Below are 25,197 nucleotides of genomic sequence, written 5' to 3'. Positions count from 1 at the left end.
GATCATACCTCGGCTAGTATCTCAGGGTGTGGGTCAGATGCTTCACCCCAGTCTGGACATTCTGTAACTGCAAGCTTGGTTCCTTAGTGGTTCTTGGGACTAGAGATCGCCCATTCATTGGAAGTACAAAAGGTACTTTTAAATAGCAGAAAGGAAACTACAAGGCATACGTACCATCAGAAATGGAGAAGATATCTTTGGTGTAACAGGTGCCACCTTTCTCCTATCCACTCATCCCTTTCCACAATCTTGGATTACCTGTCGGAAATGAAAAATGCAGGCCTTCCTATGAGTTCCATGAAGGTTCATTGAGCTGCAATAGCAGCTTTCTATGTGCCAGTAGAAGGTTTATCAGTATTCACTTGTCCAAGCACAGCGAGATTCCTAAAAGGACTTATCCAACTTTTCCCACACATTAGGGCCCCTATTTTGGGATCTCAGCTTTGTTCTTAACTGTCTTATGAAACAGCCCTTTGAGCCACTAGGTACATGCTCACGGCTACATCTGTCTATGAAGATGGCCTTTGTGGTGGCTATCCCTTCTGCTTGAAGGTTTGGGGCGATGGGGACTCTAATGGCAGACTGTCCTTTTACTTTGTTCTTCAAGGAGAGGTTATCTTTACAACCCCATCCAAAGTTTTTATTTAAGAAGTCCCCTGAATTTCACATCAACCCAAACTATTCACCTTCTGGGGTTTTTTCCTAAGCAGCATCAGTCCGTACAGGAATCTGCCTTTCATATGCTAGATGTTAAGAGGGCATTAACCTTTTATTTCGACAGGACTAGGCCACTCAGGAAGACCCCCTAGACTCTTTGTTTGTATTGCAGACAGGTCTAAGGCACCTGTCTCCACTCAGAGGTTTTCTAAGTGGATCTCTGGATGTGTTATTGCTTGTTACGGTTTCTCTGAGGTTACACCTTCCCTACGGGTGCCTGCACTCTTCTAGATCACAGTCTACATCTGTAGCCCTATGCAAAGACGTTCCAGTTGCTGAAATCTGCAGGCCTGCGGCATGGTCCTCAATGCGCACATTTTCCAACCATTGTGCCCAGTTCATGCTGCAGGATCAGATGTGGCAGTGAGCAACACAGTTGTTTCTTCAGTGACGGACTCTGCCCTGAAACTCCCACCTCCTTAAAGGGTTACTGCTAGGGAGTCACCTAAAGTGGAGCGCCTTCAGGGGCCCTCCTCAAAGAAGAAGGAGAGATTGCTCACCTTCTGCAGTAACCGCATCCCTCTGTGGAGGCTCCACCACTTGCCCTTCTGCTTCGGAGCTGCCCCTGTGTGCTTTGCTGTAGAGAAGGAACTGAGGGTGGTTTGCCCACACAGCCCTAGGTTGCCTCAGTACAGGACACAAGGATGTGTAGGGTGCATGCTTGGGCCGAACAGGTACTGCCACCAGAACTCTTCGACCAAAGGCCCTGGGGTACACAAAATGGAGGTGGAGGACACAGACCTCAGAGAACTCCCGTGTAGCACGCACAGGGACACAGACCTCAGAGCGACCTCTCCTTTTTCCCAAAGAAATAAGGCGACATTAAGTTAATGTATCAGTTGAAGTCAATGTTAATATTCGGTTGTCTTTATGCTGCTTTTCAGAAATGTATTTTAACAACACTTGTCCTTTTATTTAAAGACAAAGATAATGGAAATATTTGGAAAATTTAGTATTTCTTTAACTGAGCTAGGTTAAACCCCATAAATGACTGGAACTCATTTAAGGTAAGAAGAGTGTCAAATATTTCGAAAAACAGATTTACAGCAGTCATTTCCTTCCAGCCCAAAAGGCAGTGACACCGGAATGACCCTGGCAAGGCATTAAAAGCAGCAAGAGATTTCACATGCAGCAGTTAAAGTTCCGTGAAAGTTTCAGTCGAGTCCTGTTGCTTTTAAACAGCACAGACTCTGTGGACCCAGACTGGTGGGGCATATGGTACCCTCCTCATTTAAACTTGCAGGATGGGGATGGAGAGTGAAGGGAACTGTGCAGTGTACGGGGTGGAGTTCTCTCTTAGGGGGCAAGGGAGGGGAGCACAGCCTCCAAACCTCATAGACAGCAGGGATTCACAGGGGATGGAAACTCCAATCCCTTATAGGAACACCCTGTTCTCCTCTTCCTGTAGCATAGGACAGTGTGGAAGGAACAGGCATCTTCTAAGAACAAGCCACATAGAGTAGCTGCTCCCTGGTCCCAGTGAACCCCCAGAGCTGCCATGCCTCAACTGACCAGAGCTGAGAGGTGCTTTCACTGTGAGTGGGGTGGGGAGGGACGTGCTGCTATATTGGCTCCTCTGTACTTTGGAGAAGAAGAGCTGGGCCGGGGGGCACCAACAGGATCCTAGGGCCTTCACTGCGGAATTGAGAACTCACTTCCTTTTTTAATGGAGGGAAGAAAACCAGAGACCCAGGGTTGTCTGGGGGCAGACGGAAGAGTTAACGTTCATTTTCAGTGAGGCTCCTGGTGGATCTCCCGTAGGCGGTGGGGTTTCACGCTTTGAGATCGTGATACTGTAGCTCAGCAGCAGTGGTGGCTGCATATTTCTCTTGGCTAGCTGAGAGCCACAGACTTGGGGGACTGAGAAGAGGGATTTAGTTGTTCTTTAGTTTAACTGTGCTGTTGCAAGGGAACTGTCTAGGCATTGCTGCTTAGTTAATGTAAAAGCTGCTGCCACAGAGGCAAGTCTTCTAATTTCATGTTATTTTAGGGGCCTACACAATTGTTTTTCTGAGGCCAGTGGGTCAGTTCTGAGTGTAATGGGACTAGACAGATGTTGCTGGTGTAATGTTAGAAATCAAGAAATCTTTGTGGGTTATTTGTTGGGGTTTAAAGAAGAGCAGCCAAAGACGTGCTCAGGTATCCTCATGATAGGGGCAATACAGGAATTGCACAAGTTACAGCCAAATAGGTACTTTGCTCAAATTTCTGTGATCGGGAGAAAATTCACCTTTTATTACTAGAACCTGTGTATTAACAAGCTGTACGCGAACAGAATCAGGACTGTGTTTAAAAAACATAAAATTCTGACAGTTTGGAAATTCCCAGTGAAGACTGAGTGTGATGATCAATTCTCATCAGTTTATACATTTCACACTAGAACGTTTGCTCTTAAGTGTTTACTTGGCCAGTAAAAATCCCTGCAGGTAAAGGCCCCAGTCCTCCCATCAGCTACCCCGTGGGAATGGGGCCCAGGTAAGTGGGGGCAGAGTCAGGCCATCAGATTCTTCAACAGCTTTGTGTTCTCATAAACATAACCATTTGCATGCTGCTGCAACACAATGTGTGTGTGTGACTCTGTAATGAATGGAACTACGGTGTCGCTAATGGACGGGTTTTATGGGAAGTACATAGAATTGTAGGGACCTCGAGAACTCATCAAGTCCAGTCCCCTGGGATGAGGCAGGACCAAGTAACCCTAGACCATCCCTGACAGGCGTTTGTCCAACTTGTTCTTAGAACCCTCCAATCATGAGGATTCCACAACTTCCCTTGGAAGCCTGTCCCAGACCTTAGCTACCCTTAGAGCTAGAAAGTTTTTCCTTATCCGAACCCGAATCTCCCTTGCTGCAGATGAAGGTGATGACTGCTTGTCCTACCTTCAGTGGAGGTGGAGAACAATTGATCACTGTCCTCTTTATAACAACCCTTAACCTATTTGACAATTATCATGAGGTCCCCCCTCAGTCTTCTTTTCCGAAGACTAACCAGACCCAGGTTTTTTTAACCTTTCTTCATTGGTCAGGGTTTCTAAACCTTTTACCATCTTTGTTGCTCTGCTCTGGACTCTCTCTAATTCGTCCACATCTTTCCTAAAGCGTGGCACTCAGTACTCCAGCTGAGGCCTCACCAGTGCCGGGTAGAGCGGGACAGTTGACTCCCGTCTCTGGATGCTCTGCTGGTTCCGTTTTCGTTTCAAGTGAACACCCTTCTAGTTGCATTCGGCAAGTTTGAGTTTAATAAATGTCATTATTTTAGTCATCTGTAGTTCTTGCCCTTTCACAGGTACCCCCAATACACTACAACACCCCGACACCTGCTGTGCACCCCATCCTGCCCGAGCCAAGGAGCAGTGCTCTTGGTTGCTGCTCCCTCAGGAGCAGGTCGGGTGGAGTTCTGTGTGTGGCAAGTGCTGGTCAGATGAATAGTTCTTTGCCAGGACAGTGGTGGGGGCTCTAGAGATGCCAAAGCTGGGACAGAATAAATCAATCTCTCGCTGTCTCTCGAGCTCAGGCAGAGCTGAGTGAGAGGCAGTGCAGCGGTACCTGCTTAAACTGCTTTGAGAGCTGCTGGAGTTGAGACTCCATGCAGAATCCCAGGCGTTATGTTCCCCGTTCAGCATTAGTATTCCCCCTCTGTTAACTCAGAACCGCTCCTGGATTTAGAACAGCAGCTCAGTGCTTATGGCTATTTTAATCTCTGAAAACAAATTTACCCACTTCCAGCAAAGAATTGACCTATTTCGTGCTTCCTCTCCCAGCAGTACTCACTGTCCTGTCCCCAAGATCCAAAGGCTGGAGAAGGGGAGGTTTAACCTCGTGCGTGAATCGCTGTGCCTTGCTATATTCATGCAGGAAAGGCCGAGCATGGTCGCGTGAACAGGAGCCTCTGCTTGTGGGCCGGGTGTTTCAGATGGCAGGGAGCAGCTACCCGGCAAGCCGGATGTATTGTTGTTGTTTGAATTGCTGTAGTGCCTAGGAGACCTGAGTTTTCTCTAGAGATCCAGAGGCCGTTGACTCTGAGAGTTAGCACTAGCTGAGGCGCAGATGTGGCTGAATGGCTTACCCTTAGCTTCCCTGCAGGGGCAGTAAATGTCCCAGAGCCATTCGCTGGACATCGGGGTTCGTTCTGAGGCTGACAGCCTGCTAACAATTGATATTCCTTCTTTTCCCTACCTCAGAACATCCCCACCCTGGGAAGCGTCGCAGTCACCATGGCACTGCACAACTGCGATGAGGTAGCAGTAGCCGGATTTGGCTACGACATGAATTCACCAAATGCGCCACTACATTACTACGAGAGCATCAAGATGTCTGCCATAAAGGAGGTAAGGCGCCCGGGTGCTCGCTGAGCCCCTGAGTCCGGGGCTGTGAAATTGGGGATCATGGCTATTGCTTTTCCTGTGTAGGAGCGTGAGCCAAGGGTGTCCGGGCTCCAAGCCACTGCCAAGCACACGACAACCAGGATGTTGGCACTTAACGCGTCCAGGGACACTCTCAAGCAGAATCCATGTTGCAAATGGTTACAGTCTGCTTGGGAAAGTCCTCTGGCACGCATGCGTGTGTGATTCCTTCCCCTTCTCAGAGCTAGCGCCAGAGGCCAAAGTAAAGGATGGAGAAATTACAGATAAATGTGAACTAGAACTGCACTGGTGCTGGGGAGATGGTCTCAATGGGGGGCTGGTAGGATTTTTCCATCCGTTTTATTACTCTAACCAATATACTTTTTTGTCGTACGATCCTCTCTGCTCCTGCTGAGAAACGTGGAGGAGAGGACTTTGCCGACGCATGTTGTCTTCCCGCTGGCTGCGGAGCCACAAACTAATGTATACACACGTCCTTACAGCTGTACAGAAGTATTTGACCCGGCCAGAGCTACACTAGAAACTTTCACTGGGACAGTAATCTTGGGCAGGGGTGTGACTTTTGCAACATTTCTATACTGAGAAAATCCATGGTGTAGGCTCAGTTGTACCGGCATAGACATGGTGTTGCTGATGTAGTTTATTTCACCCAGGGAACTGGTGTAAGTTACACCGGTGAAAGCGCCTGTTTGCCGGGTTGAGCTGTGTCTGCACAGGAAGGGTTTGCTGATGTAGCTAAACTTTTCTAGTGTAGACCTGGCCTCAGTGTTTTCCAAGGTGCCTCCTGAGGTTGCCAGCTCTCAGTGGCATAGTGAGGGGACAAGGGCCTGGCAAAGGGAAGGATGGTTCAGTGCTTAGGGGTGCTAAGCTGGGACTTGGGAGAGCTGGCTTCAGTTCCTAGCTCCTGATACAGATGTTCATGTATGAAGACACCTTGGGTAAGTCACCCAGTCCCTCTGTGCCTCAATTTCCCTCTGTAGCCACTGAACAAGGAAGCTTCCTTCCCTCACAGGGGCGTTGTGAAGAGAAATATCTCGGAGTGCAAGATACTCTGGTGATGAGGGGCCAGCTCGGTAACCTGCGATAGGTAAATAGTGGGCTGTGGCAACTCTCCTTCTTGTTCAACCTCTGAGCCCATCCACTGCCAGGGCTTCTGTTGCCACATCTGGAAATGACCCTCAGATCTACCCCACACCTGTGGCCATGTGCAGTGTTCCCCTTGGTGCTCTTTCCTACATCTCTTCTGGGTTGTCCAGCCCTCATAGCTAAACCAGAGCTCCCACCGTTCTGGTCTCCTCGCTCCACGCCAAGGGCTCCCCATCCTCTCCACATCCCTTCCAAACGCCTGGTCCTCACTTCCAAGGCTCCTCCCTGCCAGCCACTCTCCTCTTCCGGTTCTGTATTCTGTCTGCTTCCCCCAGAACAACCTCCTGCCCCGTCCATGCTGCCCTGGAGTCCTCCCTGACCCTGCATGCCATACAGTCCCCTCTCCGCTCTCAGATTCTCCACTCTCCCGCTGACTCCCCTAAATGATGCGGAAAGCTGCCTAGGAACGAGCATGCTGGGATGGTCCCACCCAGGCCGCCCCAGAACTTTGCTCTGTAAGTTCCTGCCTCATGCCGAGCCCCTGGCTTTCATCTCCCACAGTGCCTCGCCACGATCCTTTTGCAGTAGAAACTCTTCAGGGCAGGACCCGTGTTCTCACGTGCGCTGTAAAGCACCCAGCATAGCTCTGACCCTACATCCAATGCTCTCTAATGTCACAGCCCACTGCGGAGGCACCGGGGTGCTCAGCTGTTCCTCACAGACAAGGGTTGGTTCCTGGCCACAGCCAGTCAGCTCCCCTCCGTGCTCCTGCAGCAGAATCGTTGCTGAGACCTGCCTCTGTCCGGAGAGCGCGCGCACAGCTGCATGCATGCAGGGCAGGCGGCGCTGAGAACGGGGATGCTGCATGCCACCATGGGCATTGCTGCCTCTGTACAAAGTGACCGTTGCTCTGGTACAAAAGGGCCGGGAAGAGACGCTCCCCTCTCTGCTCTTGCATGTTCTCATACGCTGCTGTCACATGTCACAGGAATTTAATTCAGGTGTGTAGGGGTCTCCCACTGGCGAAGCCCTGGTGCGTCACAGACTGCGTGGAGGTTAAGCAGAGCTCTCTCCAGGGCGGGAGCAGGAAGGTGCACTCTGTCGAATGGAGTGAGCCCAGGGCTTTGCTGTGTCAACACTAGCATAGTTCGTGATGCAACTGCACTGATGTAAGCAGAGGTATCGGCACTAATACGGAGAGTCATCTCCAGCGCCCTGTCCTGAAAACATCGTCTTCTGCTGTAGGGACAGGTTTGGAACGACTAACAACTGCTGGCGAGGAAGGTTTGGCTCTTCGTGTATCTGACAGCACTTTGTGCAGAATCTGATTAGCTGTTTTGTTCAGTTGCCCTTCCTGTCTCCCATTTAATGACATCCCTCTCTTGCCGTGCCCTGCCCTGGGCATGGGGAGAGCTCACGGGAGAGCACTGGGATATTTAATCTCTCACCAACAGAAGCTGGCCCAATAAAATACCCTAACCCTCGCCCTCGCCCACCTCGTCTCTCTGAGTTTGATTCTGGCAGCCTGGGAAAGAGGTGCACAGATTCCAAGGCCAGAAGGAACCATTGTGATCATCTAGTCTGACCCCTTGTACAGCACAGGCCAGAGACCTGCCCCACAGTCATTCTTAGGGCAGAGCTTTAGAAAAACATGCAGTCTTGATTTAAAAATTGCCAGTGAGCCACCATGACCCTTGGTACATTGTTCCAATGGTTAATTTCCCTCCCTGTTAAAAATGTACATCTTATTTCCAGTTGGAATTCATGTAGCTTTAACTTCCAGCCATTGGATTGTGTTTTACCATCCTCTGCTAGACTGGAGAGCCCATTACCAAAATATTTGTTCCCCATGCAGGTACTTATATACTGTGATCAAGTTACCCCTTAACCTTCTCTTAGTTTAGCTAAATAGACTGAGTTCCTTGAGTCTGTCACTGGAAGGCAGGTTTTCTAATCCTTTAATCATTCCTCATAGCTCTTCTCTGAATCCTCTCCAATTTCCCAACATCCTCCCTGAATTGTGGGCACAGGATTCCAGCAGCAGTCGCACCAGTGCCAAACAGAGAGGTGAAATATCATCTTGTCTCCTATTTGAGATTCCCCTATTTATGGATCCCACAATCACATTAGCCCTTTTGGCCACAGCATTGCACTGGAATCTCATGTTCAGCTGACCATCCACCATGACCCCCAAATCTTTTTCAGTCACTGCTTCCCAGGATGGAGTCCCCCGTCCTGTAAGTATGGCCGACATGCTTTGTTCCTAGATGTGTACACTTACATATAAGCCATATTAAAATGCATAGTTTCCTTGTGACCAGCTTACCAAGCGATCCAGATCACTCTGTATCAGTGACATGTCCTCTTCATTATTTCCCACTCCCTCAATTTCTGTGTCATCTACAAACTTTATCAGTGACGATTTTATGTTTTCTTCCAGGTCATTGATAAAAATATTAAATAGCACAGAGCCAAGAACCAGTTCCCCTAGAAACACACCTGTTGGATGATGATTTCCCATTTTCGGTTAGAATTCTAGAATATCAGGGTTGGAAGGGACCTCAGAAGGTCATCTAGTCCAACCCCTTGCTCAAAGCAGGACCAATCCCCAACTAAATCATCCCAGCCAGGCCTTTGTCAAGCCTGACCTTAAAAACTTCAAAGGAAGGAGATTCCACCACCTCCCTAGGTAACGCATTCCAGTGTTTCACCACCCTCCTAGTGAAAAAGTTTTTCCTAATATCCAACCTAAACCTCCCCCACTGCAACTTGAGACCATTACTCCTTGTTCTGTCATCAGCTACCACTGAGAACAGTCTAGATCCATCCTCTTTGGAACCCCCTTTCAGGTAGTTGAAAGCAGCTATCAAATCACCCCTCATTCTTCTCTTCCGCAGACTAAACAATCCCAGTTCCCTCAGCCTCTCCTCATAAGTCATGTGTTCCAGTCCCCTAATCATTTTTGTTGCCCTCTGCTGGACATTTTTAAATTTTTCACATCCTTCTTGTAGTGTGGGGCTCAAAACTGGACACAGTACTCCAGATGAGGCCTCACCAATGTCGAATAGAGGGGAATGATCACGTCCCTCGATCTGCTGGCAATGCCCCTACATATACATCCCAAAATGCCGTTAGCCTTCTTGGCAACAAGGGCACACTGTTGACGCCTATCCAGCTTCTCGTCCACTGTAACCCCTAGGTCCTTCTCTGCAGAACTGCTGCCTAGCCATTCGGTCCCTAGTGTGTAGCGGTGCATGGGATTCTTCCGTCCTAAGTGCAGGACTCTGCACTTGTTCTTGTTGAACCTCATCAGATTTCTTTTGGCCCAATCCTCTAATTTGTCTAGGGCCCTCTGTATCCTATCCCTACCCTCCAGCGTATCTACCACTCCCCCCAGTGTCATCTGCAAACTTGCAGAGGGTGCAATCCACACCATCCTCCAGATAATTAATGAAGATATTGAACAAAACCGGCCCCAGGACCGACCCTTGGGGCACTCCACTTGATACCAGCTGCCAACTAGACATGGAGCCATTGATCACTACCCGTTGAGCCCAACGATGTAGCCAGCTTTCTATCCACCTTATCGTCCATTCATCCAGCCCATACTTCTTTAACCTGCTGGCAAGAATACTGTGGGAGACCGTGTCAAAAGCTTTGCTAAAGTCAAGGAACAACACGTCCACTGCTTTCCCCTCATCCACAGAGCCGGTTATCTCGTCATAGAAGGCAATTAGATTCGTCAGGCATGACTTGCCCTTGGTGAATCCATGCTCACTGTTCCTGATCACTCTCCTCTCCTCTAAGTGCTTCAGAATTGATTCCTTGAGGACCTGCTCCATGATTTTTCCAGGGACTGAGGTGAGGCTGACTGGTCTGTAGTTTCCAGGATCCTCCTCTGTCACGGAGTGTGGGGGAGTCCAGGCCCTGCACCCCTCTTCCTGGGATTCACTGAGACTCTCAGCCAGCCAGTAAAACAGAAGGTTTATTGGACAACAGGAACACAGTCCAAAACAGAGCTTGTGGATACACCCAGGACCCCTCAGTGAAGTCCTTCTGGGGGAGCAGGGAGCTTAGACCCCAGCCCTGGGGTTCCCTGTGTTCCTCCTCCCAGCCCCAAACTGAAAACTAAACCCACCCAGCAGGTTCCCTGCTGCAGCCTCCGTCCACATTCCTGGGCAGAGGTGTTACCTCCCCCTCCCCCTCCTGGCTCAGGTGACAGGCTCTCAGGTCTCCCGTCCCCAGGGCACATTCCCAGGTCAACACTCCCCCCTCCCTGCTGCTTCACATCGTCACATCTCTCCCCCCTTCGAGACTGAACTGAGCGGGGTCACTGTGACCAGTGACCTGGGGAAGTTCGGGGCCCCCTCTCCGGGACAGCGCATCCGCTATCAGGTTGGCACTTCCCTTCACATGGACCACGTCCATGTCGTAATCCTGCAGGAGCAGGCTCCATCTCAGGAGTTTGGCGTTGGCTCCTTTCATCTGGTGCAGCCAGGTCAGGGGAGAGTGGTCGGTGTAGACGGTGAAGTGTCGCCCGAAGAGATAGGGCTCTAGTTTCTTGAGGGCCCACACCATGGCCAGGCACTCCTTCTCGATGGCCGCATAGTGTTGCTCCCGGGGTAGCAACTTCTTGCTCAGGTACACGATGGGGTGTCTCCCCCCCTTTTCATCCTCCTGCATTAACACCGCCCCCAGTCCCGTGTCGGAGGCGTCGGTGAACACCACAAAGGGCTTGTCAAAGTCTGGGTTTGCCAGAACTGGGCCACTGACCAGAGCCTCCTTCAGCGCCCGGAAAGCCTCCTGGCACTGCTCGGTCCAGACCACCTTGTCTGGCTTCCCCTTCTTGCATAGCTCCGTGATGGGGGTCGCTATGGCGCTAAAGTGGGGCACAAATCTTCGGTAGTATCCTGCCATCCCAATAAAGGCTTGGACCTGCTTTTTGGTGTGGGGAGCGGGCCAGTCTCTGATCACCTCCACCTTGGCCGGTTCCGGCTTTAGGCGGCCGCTCCCCACCCGATGGCCCAGGTAAGATACTTCAGCCATCCCCACCTTGCACTTCTCCGCTTTTACAGTCAGCCCAGCCCCCTGGAGTCGGTCCAGCACTTGTCTAACCTGGGACACGTGGTCCTCCCAGGTCTGGCTAAAGACACAGATGTCGTCAATATACGCCACGGCAAAACTCTCCATCCCCCTCAGGAGCTGGTCCACCAGGCGCTGGAAGGTGGCTGGCGCTCCCTTGAGGCCGAAAGGCAGGGTCAGGAACTCATAGAGCCCCAGAGGGGTGATAAAGGCCGATTTCAGCCGGGCATCTGCATCCAGCGGCACTTGCCAGTAGCCCTTTGTAAGGTCCATGGTGGTAAGGTACCGAGCTCCTCCCAGCTTGTCTAGGAGCTCGTCCGGCCTGGGCATGGGGTAGGCATCAGATACAGTGATGGCATTGAGCTTCCGATAGTCCACACAGAACCGGACCGACCCGTCCTTTTTGGGGACCAGCACCACCGGCGAGGCCCAAGGGCTGGCCGATGGCTGGATCACCCCCAAAGCCAGCATGTCCCGGACCTCTCTTTCCAGGTCCTGAGCAGTTTTCCCGGTGACTCGGAAGGGGGAGCATCTTATCGGCGGGTGCGACCCTGTCTGCACCCGGTGGACAGTCAGATTAGTGCGTCCAGGCTGGTTGGAAAACAGCTGTCGGTACGGATGCAGCACCCCCCTGACCTCAGCTTGCTGGGCAGGGGTGAGCTGATCCGAGAGGGGAATTGTTTCCAGGGGGGAACCAGCTCTGGTCCCAGGGAATAGATCTACTAAAGGGTCATCTCCCTGCTCCTCCCAATGTCCACACACGGCCAGCACCACATTCCCCCTGGCATAATATGGCTTCATCATATTCACATGGTACACCCGGCGGTGGTGCGCCCGGTTAGACAGTTCCACCACATAGTTTACCTCATTGAGCTGCTTGACGACCTTGAAAGGGCCCTCCCAGGCGGCCTGTAGTTTGTTCTTTCTCACGGGGATGAGAACCATCACCAGATCCCCGGTGGCGTAGGCACGGGCCCGCGCCGTGCGGTCATACCAGACCTTCTGCTTCCTCTGGGCTCTGGCCAGATTCTCCCTGGCCAGGCCCATGAGTTCAGCCAGTCTCTCTCGGAAGATCAGGACATACTCCACCACTGACTCTCCATCGGGAGTGGCCTTCCCCTCCCACTCATCTCTCATCAGGTCCAGGGGGCCCCTCACCCTCCTTCCATATAGCAGTTCGAAAGGCGAAAATCCGGTAGACTCCTGGGGCACCTCCCTGTACGCGAACAGCAGGTGAGGTAAGTACTTGTCCCAATCCTGCGGGTGCTGGTTCATAAAGGTTTTCAGCATCATCTTTAGCGTCCCGTTAAACCTCTCCACCAGCCCATTGGACTGGGGGTGATACGCTGAGGCCCAGTCGTGCCGGACCCCACATTTCTCCCACAAGCACCGGAGCAGGGCCGACATGAAGTTGGAGCCTTGGTCTGTCAAGACTTCCCTGGGGAACCCCACTCGGCTGAAAATGGTCAGGAGCGCATCTGCCACGGTGTCTGCTTCAATGGAAGCTAAGGGCACTGCCTCGGGGTAGCGGGTGGTGAAATCTACCACCACCAGAATGTATTTCTTCCCCGACCGGGTCGTCTTGCTGAGAGGCCCCACGATGTCCATGGCCACCTTCTGGAAAGGCTCCTCTATGATGGGCAAAGGTCTCAAGGCCGCTTTCCCCTTGTCCCGGGCCTTCCCCACCCTCTGACAGGGGTCACAGGATCGGCAATACTGCCGGACCGTGGTAAAGACCCCGGGCCAGTAAAAGTTCTGTAGCAACCTCTGCCGGGTGCGCCGGATTCCCTGGTGCCCTGCGAGGGGGATGTCATGGGCCAGGTACAGGAGCTTGCGGCGATACTTCTGGGGGACCACCAGCTGCCTCCTGATCCCACAGGACTCCACTTCCCCTGGGGGAGCCCATTCTCGGTACAGGAACCCCTTCTCCCACAGGAACCTCTCCTGGCAGCCTCTCCTCATGGTCTGTACCACCCTGAGGTCGGCCAGGTCCCTGAGCTTCCGCAAGGAGGGATCTTTCCTCAACTCGGCCTGGAACTCAGTGGTTGGGGAAGGGATGGGGCCCAGTTCCCCCTCAGTGGTCAGGTCTAAGGCCTCAGCCTCTCTGAGCCGTGCCCCTTGGCGCCCCCTCCCCACCCGAGTAGGGTCTTGAGCCTCCGGTGTGGTACCCTCCCCAGGGTCAGGTCGCAGTGCCCCTCGCCGGCTCTGGCTACGGGTCACAACCAGAGCGGTCTGGGGGTCGCTTGGCCAGTCCTCTAGGTCTCCCCCCATCAAAACTTCAGTGGGCAAATGGTGGTGTACCCCCACATCCTTGGGGCCCTCCTTGGCCCCCCATTTCAGGTGTACTCTTGCCACGGGCACCTTAAATGGGGTCCCACCCACCCCCGTCAGGGTCAGGTAGGTGTTGGGCACCACCCGATCTGGGGCCACCACCTCGGGCCGGGCCAGCGTCACCTCCGCCCCCGTATCCCAGTATCCATTGACCTTCCTCCCATCCACCTCCAGGGGAACAAGGCACTCTTTCCGGAGGGACAGCCCCGCACCCACCCTGTAAACCGAGCACCCTGAGTCCAGAGCCTCTAGCCCTCTGGCGGGGCTGGCCGGGGGTACTCTTCCCTCCTGAGCAGGTGGTAAACTGGTAGCCCCCCTTTCCTGGGTCGTCTGCCCCTCGTCCAGCTGAGTCCCTACCCAGTTAACCCTGGGTAGGTTGGGTCTGCTCAGTTTATCCCTGAGCCTGGGGCACTGGGCCCGTACGTGGCCTCTCTGGCCACAGTGATAGCAGCTCAGGTCACGTTGGTCCCCTCGAGCGGGTCGGAGGGGCCCGACACCAGGCGCTCCCCTTTGGAGGGGGTTCTCCCTATTTCCCCGCTGGGAGGCCCCATGGTGACTCTCTCTCTGCATCGGGGGGGGCCTGTTCTTTTGGGACTCCTCCCTGCTACCCCCTGACCGACTGTTCACAAACTCATCGGCCAGCTGCCCTGCGTGCTGGGGGTTCGCGAGCTTTTTGTCCACCAGCCACAGCCTCAGGTCGGAAGGGCACTGTTCATACAGTTGCTCCAGTATGATTAGGTCAAGCGGGTCCTCTTTAGCTTGGGCCCCCGCTGTCCACTTGCGGGCATATCCCTGCATCCTGTTGGCCAGTTGTAGGTAGGTGGCCTCAGGCGTTTTACGCTGACTCCGGAACCTTCTCCGGTACATCTCGGGGGTCAGCCCAAACTCACGGAGCAGGGCCTGTTTGAACAGTTCATAGTCCCCTGCCTCTGCCCCTGTCATTCGGCTGTACACCTCCACGGCTTTGGGGTCCAGTAAGGGGGTGAGGAACTGGAGCCTGTCTGCAGGGTCAACCCTGTGCATCTCGCAGGCCTTCTCAAAGGCCGTCAGGAAGCTATCTATGTCCTCCCCCTCCTTCCGCTGGGCCAGGAGGCACTTATCAAAGCCCCTTGCAGTCTTGGGTCCCCCCTCACTCACCGCAGCCGGGGCCCCACTGCTCCTCAGCCTGGCCAGCTCCAGTTCATGCTGTCTTTGTTTCTCCTTCTCCTGACGCTCCCTCTCCTTCTCCTGACGCTCCCTCTCCTTCTCCTCCTGCTCATGTTGACGTTGTTTCTCCTTCTCCTGACGCTCCCTCTCCTTCTCCTGACGCTCCCTCTCCTTCTCCTCCTGCTCATGTTGACGTTGTTTCTCCTCATGTTGACGTTGTTTTTCATGATCCTCCAGCTCCCTCATTTTCCTCTCCCTCTCCCATTCCAGCCGCATCCGCTCCAGGGATGGGGAGCTCCGCCGGGAGGATCCCCTGCTGGCTGCTGGGGTCAGGGTGCCCTCAGTATTCGCTGGGCTTCCCCCAACCCCTCCCCCAGGCATAGGTAGGAAGGGTCTCGGGGTGTCCTGGGCAGCAGTCTGACCCCTCCCAGCCTGGTCAGGCCCCAGGGCCCACGCTGCATCCCCCGGGCGGCTTCCCTCAGGGACAGGGATCGGGTCGTCCAAGCGATCCCTCTCTTCCAACTGGGCAATCAGCTGTTCCTTGGTGGACCTCCCAATGCGCAGCCCCCTCTGCCTGCACAGCTCCACCAGGTCGCTCTTAAGGCGTTTAGCGTACATCTCCCTGCTGGCCACTCGCAGGCCGGGCAGCTTTCCACGGTTTCCAGGAAAAACCCCTCGTGTGCCAGTCCTTCTTGAGGTCACCACCTCTTTGCCAGGGTCGAGCTGCAGACTCCTCCGCCCCTGGGACCGCTTGCTGCAATCCCCCGGGGGACCCTGTTACTGCAAAAGTCCTTCTCTCTGGTCACACACTCCCAGGGGTTAACCGCCCCCTGGAACCGTCTCTCTCTGAATCTTCAGCACACCTGGTCCCCGTCAATCCCCCTTCGTTTTACTGTTCCCCAGTCACTTACTGCAGGAAGCGCCGTTCACGGGGTGCAGTAGATCCCACCGCTGCCACCAGTTGTCACGCAGTGTGGGGGAGTCCAGGCCCTGCACCCCTCTTCCTGGGATTCACTGAGACTCTCAGCCAGCCAGTAAAACAGAAGGTTTATTGGACAACAGGAACACAGTCCAAAACAGAGCTTGTGGGTACACCCAGGACCCCTCAGTGAAGTCCTTCTGGGGGAGCAGGGAGCTTAGACCCCAGCCCTGGGATTCCCTGTGTTCCTCCTCCCAGCCCCAAACTGAAAACTAAACCCACCCAGCAGGTTCCCTGCTGCAGCCTCCGTCCACATTCCTGGGCAGAGGTGTTACCTCCCCCTCCCCCTCCTGGCTCAGGTGACAGGCTCTCAGGTCTCCCGTCCCCAGGGCACATTCCCAGGTCAACACTCCCCCCTCCCTGCTGCTTCACATCGTCACATCTGCTCCATGATTTTTCCAGGGACTGAGGTGAGGCTGACTGGTCTGTAGTTTCCAGGATCCTCCTCCTTCCCTTTTTTAAAGATGGGCACTACATTAGCCTTTTTCCAGTCGTCCGGGACTTCCCCCAATCGCCACGAGTTTTCAAAGATAATGGCCAATGGCTCTGCAATCACATCCGCCAACTCCTTTAGCACTCTCGGAAGCAGCGCATCCGGCCCCATGGACTTGTACTCGTCCAGCTTTTCTAAATAGTCCAGAACCACTTCTTTCTCCACAGAGGGCTGGTCACCTCCTCCCCATGCTGTGCTGCCCAGTGCAGCAGTCTGGGAGCTGACCCTGTTCGTGAAGACACAGGCAAAAAAAGCATTGAGGACATTAGCTTTTTCCACATCCTCTGTCACTAGGTTGCCTCCCTCATTCAGTAAGGGGCCCACACTTTCCTTGACTTTCTTCTTCTTGCTAACATACCTGAAGAAACCCTTCTTGTTACTCTTAACATCTCTTGCTAGCTGCAACTCCAGGTGTGATTTGGCCTTCCTGATTTCACTCTTGCATGCCCGAGCAATATTTTTATACTCTTCCCTGGTCATTTGTCCAATCTTCCACTTCTTGTAAGCTTCTTTTTTGTATTTAAGATCAGCAAGGATTTCACTGTTAAGCCAAGCTGGTCGCCTGCCATATTTACTATTCTTTCTACACATCGGGATGGTTTGTCCCTGTAACCTCAATAAGGATTCTTTAAAATACAGCCAGCTCTCCTGGACTCCTTTCCCCCTCATGTTATTCTCCCAGGGGATCCTGCCTATCAGTTCCCTGAGGGAGTCAAAGTCTGCTTTTCTGAAGTCCAGGGTCCATATTCTGCTGCTCCCCTTTCTTCCTTGTGTCAGGAGCCCGAACTCAACCATCTCATGGTCACTGCCTTCCAGGTTCCCATCCACTTTTGCTTCCCCTACTAATTCGTCCCGGTTTGTGAGCAGCAGGTCAAAAAGAGCTCTGCCCCTAGTTGGTTCCTCCAGCACTTGCACCAGGAAATTGTCTCCTACCCTTTCCAAAAACTTCCTGGATTGTCTGTGCACCGCTGTATTGCTCTCCCAGCAGATATCAGGATGATTGGAGTCCCCCATGAGAACCAGGGCGTGCGATCTAGTAGCTTCTGCGACTTACCGGAAGAAAGCCTCGTCCACCTCATCCCCCTGGTCTGGTGGTCTATAGCAGACTCCCACCACGACATCACCCTTGTTGCTCACACTTCTAAACTTAATCCAGAGACTCTCAGGTTTTTCTGCAGTTTCATACTGGAGCTCTGAGCAGTCATACTGCTCCCTTACACACAATGCAACTCCCCCACCTTTTGTGCCCTGCCTGTCCTTCCTGAACAGTTTATATCCATCCATGACAGTGCTCCAGTCATGTGAGTTATCCCACCAAGTCTCTGTTATTCCAATCACATCATAATTCCTTGACTGTCCCAGGACTTCCAGTTCTCCTTGCTTGTTTCCCAGTCTTCTTGCATTTGTGTATAGGCACTTGAGATAACTCGCTGATCGTCCTTCTTTCTCAGTATGAGGCAGGAGCCCTCCCCTCTCGCACTCTCCTGCTTGTGCTTCCTCCCGGTATCCCACGTCCCCACTTACCTCAGGGCTTTGGTTTCCTTCCCCTGGTGAACCTAGTTTAAAGCCCTCCTCACTAGGTTAGCCAGCCTGCTTGAGAAGATGCTCTTCCCTTTCTTCGTTACATGGAGACCTATCTGTCAGCCAGCTTTTAATCCATTTAGTGTGTGCCATGGTAATTTTATATCCTTCTAGTTTTTTAATCAAAACGTTGTGCAGGTCTAAGTCAAACTCCTTGCAGAAGTCTACAATATCAACTCTCTTACCTTTATCAACCAAACTTGTAATTTCATAAAAAAAATATCAAGTTGGTTTGACAGGATCTGTTTTCCATTAACCCATGTGTTTGGCATTAATTATAGTACCCTCTCTAATAGAACCCTTGGAGGGCCAGGTGGCCTGTTGGGTAGCGCGCCCAGTATCATGTCTCAGAGAAAGGCCTTTCAGTTCAGTTCATCACCCAAGGAAGGGTTTAGCTTCACCTCGGGTTTGCAGTGTCCTTGCCCTCTTCTTTTCGGAGGTCATAGAATCATAGAATATCAGGGTTGGAAGGGACCTCAGGAGGTCATCTAGTCCAACCCCCTGCTCAAAGCAGGACCGATCCCCATCTAAATCATCCCAGCCAGGCCTTTGTCAAGCCTGACCTTAAAAACTTCTAAGGAAGGAGATTCCACCACCTCCCTAGGTAACGCATTCCAGTGTTTCACCACCCTCCTAGTGAAAAAGTTTTTCCTAATATCCAACCTAAACCTCCCCCACTGGTGAGTGAGACTGGAATGTGGCTTGTGCCCCTCCTGCAGCGGGGGCAGTTGGAAGGGGAGCCTGGGCCCCTCCACTCCACCAGGTTCCGTTCCTATGAGAAACTACAGTGTCCAGCTCCCTGGAGTGCCCTCAGAGTTACCCTCCCTGAGTCACTTCCTACCACCTCCCTCTCCCCCCAGCTCCAAGTCCAATATAAGGTAACAAAAGAAAAGAAAAGACCACTAAACCTTCAGCCCTAACCAGGCTCAGCGTGCAGTCCTGTTCCCCACAGCGAGTTTTCTTCAGCGCCCTTGTCCAGGAGCCCTCAGAGAGGTCGGTCTTCCTCCCCACCCTCCCACTTCTGAATGGAGTTGCTCCCTTTTAAGCTTCCTCTCCAGCTGGAGCACACTTTGCAGGCCTGGAAGGGCGGGTCTATCTGGGCCCTGTGTTATCCGTTAACCCCTTCGGGCCCAGTGTGGGTTTTGTACACCTCATCGCACTCTCCTTTAATTCTTTATTAACCGAGTCCTGTATCAGCTGCTCCATTATCTTGCCCAGGAACAATGTCAGACTGACAGGTCTGTAATTACCCGTTGTCCCATTTTTAAATATCAGCCCAACATTAGCTTTCTTCCAGTCTTCTGGAACTTCCCTGGTGTCCCAAGATTTTTGGAAAATCAGCATTAGCGCTCCCGCGAGCTCCTCCACCAGTGATTTTAAAACTCTGGGATGCAAGTTATCCACACGTGCTGATTTAAAAATGTCTGATTTTACCAGCTTCTATTTAACATACTCCTCAGATACTTGTGGAATTGAAAGAGTGTTCTTATCATCATACTACATTACTACATCATCATGACATACAACATCATCATGACTACATTTTTTGTTCTTTTCCCAAACACAGAACAGAGGAATGTATTGAACACTTCTGCATTATTGATGATTCTATCATTTCCATCTATTAGTGGATCAATCCCATTGTTAGGATTCTTTTTGTTCCTAATATATTTTTAAAACTCCTTCTTATTGTCCTTAACACTGCTGTCCATAGATTTCTCCTTGTTTTCCTTTGCTTCCCTTATCAACTGTCTACAATTCTAGCTTCTGAAGTATATTCATTATTATTAACTTCCCCTTACTTCCGTTTGTTAAATGGTGTGTGTTGGTTCAAACCCACCTTCTTTCCATAATTGGCCTGATGGTTCAGTCTTTGTTTAGGAGCATGACACCTCGGATTTACACTCCTCTGCTCACTGAGAAGCTATCTGTCACTCTGTCCAAGGTGCTCTGTACAAAGGTGAGGGAGCGTTGGAAGCTCTTGACATAAGAACATAAGAACGGCCATACTGGGTCAGACCAAAGGTCCCTCTATCCCAGTATCCTGTTTTCCTACAGTGGCCAATGCCAGATGCTTCAGATGGAATGAACAGAACAGAGCAATCATCAAATGATCCATCCTCTGTCATCCACTCCCAGCATCTGACAGTCAGAGGTTTAGGGACACCCTGAGCATGGGGTTCCATCCCTGACCGTCTTGGCTAATAGCTATTGATGGACCTTGTCTTATTCTCTGTTGAATCCAGTTATAGTTTTGGCCTTCAGAGCATCCCCTGTCAAAGAGTTGCACAGGTTGGCTATGTGTTGTGTGAAGAAATACTTCATTTTAGGGCTGTCTATTAATCACAGTTAACTCACATGATTAACTCAAAAAAATTAATCACGATTAAAAAAATTAATCGCAGTTTTAATTGCACTGTTAAACAATAGACTACCAATTGAAATGTATTAAATATTTTGGGTGTTTTTCTACATTTTCGTATATATTGTATTCTGTGTTGTACCTGAAATCAAAGTGTATATTATTTTTATTACAAATATTTGCACTGTAAAAATTATAAACAAAAGAAATAGTATTTTTCAGTTCACCTCATATAAGTACTGTAGTGCAATCTCTTTGCTGTGAAAGTGCAATTATAAATGTACATCTTGTTTTGTTATATAACTGCACTCAAAAACAAAACAATGTAAAACTTCTGAGTCTACAAGTCCACTCAGTCTTACTTCTTCTTCAGCCAGTTGCTAAGACAAACAAGTTTGTTTACATTTGCAGGAGATACTGCTGACCGCTCCTTATTGACAATGTCACCTGAAAGTGAGAACAGGCATTCACATGGCACTGTTGTAGCCGGCATTGCAAGGTATCTACATGCCAGATATGCTAAACATTCGTATGCCCCTCGTGCTTTGGCCACCATTCCAGAGGACATGCTTCTATGCTGATGACGCTCATTAAAAAAATGTGTTAATTAAATCTGTGACTGAACTCCTTGGGGGAGAATTGTATGTCCCCTGCTCTGTTTTACCTGCATTCTGCCATATATTTCATTGTTATAGCAGTCTTGGATGATGACCCAGTACATGTTCATTTTAAGAACACTTTCACTGCAGATTTGAAAAATCAAAGAAGGTACCAATGTGAGATTTCTAAGGATATATACAGCACTCAACCCAAGGTTTAAGAATCTGAAGTGCCTTCCAAAATCAGAGGGACAAGGTGTGGAGCATGCTTTCAGAAGTCTTAAAAGAGCTACACTCCAAAGCGGAAACTACAGAACCCGAACCACCAAAAAAGAAAATTAACCTTGTGCTGGTGGCATATGACTCAGATAATGAAAATGAACATGTGTTGGTCCACTCTGCTTTGGATCATTATCGAGCAGAACCTGTCGTCAGCATGGACACATGTCCCCTGGAATGGTGGCTGAAGCATGAAAGGATATATGAATCTTTAGTGCATCTGGCAAGTAAATATCTTGCAATGCCGGCTACAACAGTGCCATGAGAACGCCTGTTCTCACTTTCAGGTGACATTGTAAACAAGAAGCAGGCAGCATTATCTCCTGCAGATGTAAACAAACTTGTTTGAGCGATTGGCTGAACAAGAAGTAGGACTGAGTGGACTTGCAGGCTCCAAAATTTTACATTGTTTTAATTTTGAATGCAGTTTTTTTGTACATAATTCTACATTTGTAAGTTCAACTTTCACGATAAAGAGATTGCACTACAGTACTTGTATTAGGTGAATTGAAAAATACTATTTCTGTTGTTTTTTTACAGTGCAAATACTTGTAATAAAAAATAAATATAAAGTGAGCACTATATACTTTGTATTGTGTATTGTAATTGAAATCAATATATTTGAAAATGTAGAAAACAGCCAAAAATATTTAAATAAATGATATTCTATTATTGTTTAATCGTGTGATTAATTGCAATTAATTTGTTTAATCGCTTGACAGCCCTACTTCGTTTTGTTTGTTTGAAACCTTGCTGCCTCGTAATTTCATCACTAATCAAAGCAAAAGGAATCCCCTTTTTCTTTTGATTTGTTTCCAAAGCTGGGGCTGTTGGTGAGAGCCCTGAAGGACCATGAGCTGCTCACATTTGATCTTTGTAGACAGGGTCCTGTTCTGTTTGAAGTGTGGTTATTCGATATGTGGCTGCCAGTCTAATCCTCACCTCACACACAGGTTCCTCTTACATTTTAGTTCCTTGCTACAAGAAAAGCCATCTGCTCCCAACTATCAATAATTGATGCCCCACCGAGCCTCCTTGCCTGCCCCCATGACAGATTGTGATATTGTGGAATCTGAAGAGAGGCGGGTGGATTGCATTTCTTCCTCTCATGTTAATAGTCATGGTAGCTGGTGCCTGTTAGTCACCTGGGGAGAACATTGGACGATGAAGGGGACAGTTGCCTGGACTGTGCCTGCTGCAGCGTCTCTCCAAGAGCTCACAGGCATAGGGTTGATCAAACCTGAATAGTAGATGTCGGGTGAAGATGGCATTCAGAGAAGATACCAATATGTTGTTCACAACCAGAAGGCTTTCCCCAACCTCCCAAGTTGGTAGCCTGTGCGAAATGCTGCTCTTAGCACAAACAGCCCAAGCTGAGGTCCTAGTGAGACTTGTCTCTGCAATCGTTACTGTGGTAGGACTGTGTCCCCATGGAGGCTTCATCCCACAGACCTAGAGCATCAAGTGCACTTTCTTCAGCTCTGCCAGTGGGCTTCTGTTGGCCCAGCCCTTCCAATACTGCCCCTGTGTCCCAGCCCATCACGTGCCCGGAGGAGCCATTCATGCAGGTTGCTGTATTGAAGCCATTTGTATACTGACTCTTTTTAGTCTGACAGAGATCTGCAGAAATGGGAGGGAATCTAGTGTAGGGAGCGGGGAGGGACTTTGTGTGTCGCTCTTAGAACACAGCTGAGTGTAGCCATGGGTTAACATTGAGGCACACTGGCGCGAGTGTCAGGTCCGTTCTACAGGACTATCAACGTGTCACAGAGAGGAGCCTTCATAGTTTGTTCTGGACTGGCTTGGGCAGAGTGTCTCTCTAAAACGGGCTCTCCAGAGAGCCTGGCGCTGACCCCAGTGGTGCTGAAGTAGCCGTGCTGGCTGATACTCTGCATGACAGAACTGGGTGGCGTGAACCAGTGAAACTTGAATTCCTCTGAGTTGTGCGTAAGGCAGAGCCATAAAGCCCAGGATTAAACAAGTCTCGGGACAATTTCCTGTCCCTCCTTTCTCTGCCAGGAGGCCATTGAAAAGAAGTCAGGATTGATAAGACATGGGACTGCAATCAGGAGACCTGGCTTCTCGCTTTGCTCTGCCACAAACTTGCCATAGAACCTGCTGTGCCTCGGTTTCCCTCTCATTCAAAGAGCTTTAAGAGCTGAGAATGAAAAGCACTAAGGGAGGGCTAAATACTAATAACAACTGAGACTGCATGTTGCTCGACAAGGACCCCTGTGGTGTAATATTGAGTTGTGGGGAGATATTGGAGGTGGGGTTGTGATGGGGTATGCACCCTTCGTCAGCCATCACGGGGTTAATGGAGGCCTTAGAGAGGGAGGACCGGGGTTACCTGAAAAGGACGCTCAGCTGGGGCAGGGCTGGGCCAGCATATAAAGCCCGGGAGCTGGGAGCAGAAAGGAAGGAGGCTGCAGTCAGTCCCGGGCATGAGGGAGGTCATCAGGGACGAGGAGTAATTCTGGGAGAGAGTGAGCCCTGAGAGCTGTTCTGGAGAAAGGAGTCTGGCAAGGAGCTAGAGGGGCTGAAGCAGCCACAGGGAGTAGAGTCGGCTCCTGTGGTAAACCCAGAACAAGGCGAGAGAAGATAGAGAGGCTTGGTCGGAAGGAGCCCAGGGAAACAGGTACCGGGCCTGAGCGGACCTAGATTCCTGGTTCTAGGTCCCTGGGCTGGAACCTGGTGTAGCAGTGGGCTGGTTCCCTTACCAGCCTCTGGTAGAGTAGAACAGAGCCCCGGGAGGGGCTGAACACCCCCTGGAGCCAGCATTTGGACAGTTGCCTGGTGTACGTTGTAACCCCAGAAGGCTGGACTCTATGGGGAGTCAGAGGGCCAAGTTACCGGAAGAGGGGCTGTTGCAGAGCGACCAACAAGCAGAAGGGGATAGGGACATTTCCAGACACAAGGCGGCGTGCGGTGAGTGGGTGACAGCCCCGTTCCAGGGTTCCTGCCAGGTTCTGTTCTGGTCCTATTTCTATTCCGAATAGTCCATAACAACTGTGAGGGTGCAGTGAACAATGTGCCGGTCAAATCTGATTCAAAGCTGTGGGGGATGTCAGAGGATGGCCTGGATCCCCTACGATGGGCTTGGCCCTGGTGTGGGGGAGCTGACCTGGGACAGCCCCCATTGGAGGTCTCTTCCAGCGTAAAAGACTGTGAAACCTTTACAGTGTGTAAGCGCCAGTTAGCAGCTGCAGAAAGATGCGAGAGCTCCTCCCCGAAACCACTGTTATTCTTACAGAGAACATAAATACAAACTTTCTCCCGCCTCTGTGTGTGTGTGTGTGTGTGAGAGAGAGAGAGAGAATATCTCTTTGGGAATGTCCATCAAACCGACTGTTCATTGTGCTGTGTCTGGAAGGGAACAGGCCTGCAGGCTACAGCGTGTGTTTCCCAACCACAGGGTGTGTCACTGATTTACATGAGATGCCTACTTGACATCTCCCTGGACACCCCTGAAAGCCCCGTGACTCATCTCTAAGGAATTGGTTCTGATTACACAAAAAGGCCAGTGAAACACACTCGTCGGCTCACTGCTGGGTGGGGGATAATTTTTCACTGTAGAAATGCTGAGTGACATGGAGCTGTGCAGAAGAGGTGAAGCACAGTCTGAACAAGTGTGTACACTTGCTTGGTCACTGCTTTCCGCAAGGGACAATATGTCATGGTCCCTCGATGTCCCCGGAGGCACCATTATCTGCGTGCAGAAGGCTTCTCCCTGCATCGTGTCCTCCAGTGTCCTGTATGGCTGTACGAACACTGTAAGCCCTGCTACCAGGAGGAACAGCTGAGGACACCTGAATGCTGTGGTTACTTGGCTGCCAGAGAGCTCTGTGTGTGTTTCCTGTGGGCAGAAGTCTGGGTTTGGAAACATTGAACCCATTCCTTGTGTGCCCCTTAGGACAGTTTAGCTGCCCAGCAAGGATCCCTGTGGAGCAGAACACTAGGGATCGCTTCTGAGAACTCCTGAAGGCCTGGGAATTAATTTCCATCAGAGAGTTTCGTTGAAGGTGAGCTTGCTTCCCTCCTCATGGGGCGGGGAGCAGATTGACTTTAATGGAGCTAAGGCAGGTTAGCCCAGTTGAGGATCTGCTAAGAAAGGGCTGTTTTTCCTCGTCCCTTTTGTGCTGGTAGGTATGCTTTAAAGGAGGGTGAAGCCAGGGCCAG

At 51.0% G+C, this 25,197-nt stretch overlaps 1 protein-coding gene across 3 annotated transcripts in view; it reads left to right on the top strand.

The window, feature by feature from the left end:
• ST3GAL3 (ST3 beta-galactoside alpha-2,3-sialyltransferase 3) overlaps positions 1 to 25,197 on the top strand; it is a 388,593-nt gene that overhangs the window by 344,620 nt on the left and 18,776 nt on the right. For all 3 annotated transcript variants that reach the window (XM_043520913.1, XM_037906926.2, XM_043520914.1), the window contains one exon: positions 4,898 to 5,044. In XM_043520913.1, coding sequence (XP_043376848.1) covers positions 4,898 to 5,044 — 147 coding nt within the window. The remainder of the gene's footprint in view (positions 1 to 4,897; positions 5,045 to 25,197) is intronic.

This window comes from Chelonia mydas, chromosome 8, assembly GCF_015237465.2.
Source record: "Chelonia mydas isolate rCheMyd1 chromosome 8, rCheMyd1.pri.v2, whole genome shotgun sequence".
NCBI lineage: Eukaryota > Metazoa > Chordata > Testudines > Cheloniidae > Chelonia > Chelonia mydas.
This window is presented reverse-complemented; position numbering and strand designations above follow the sequence as displayed.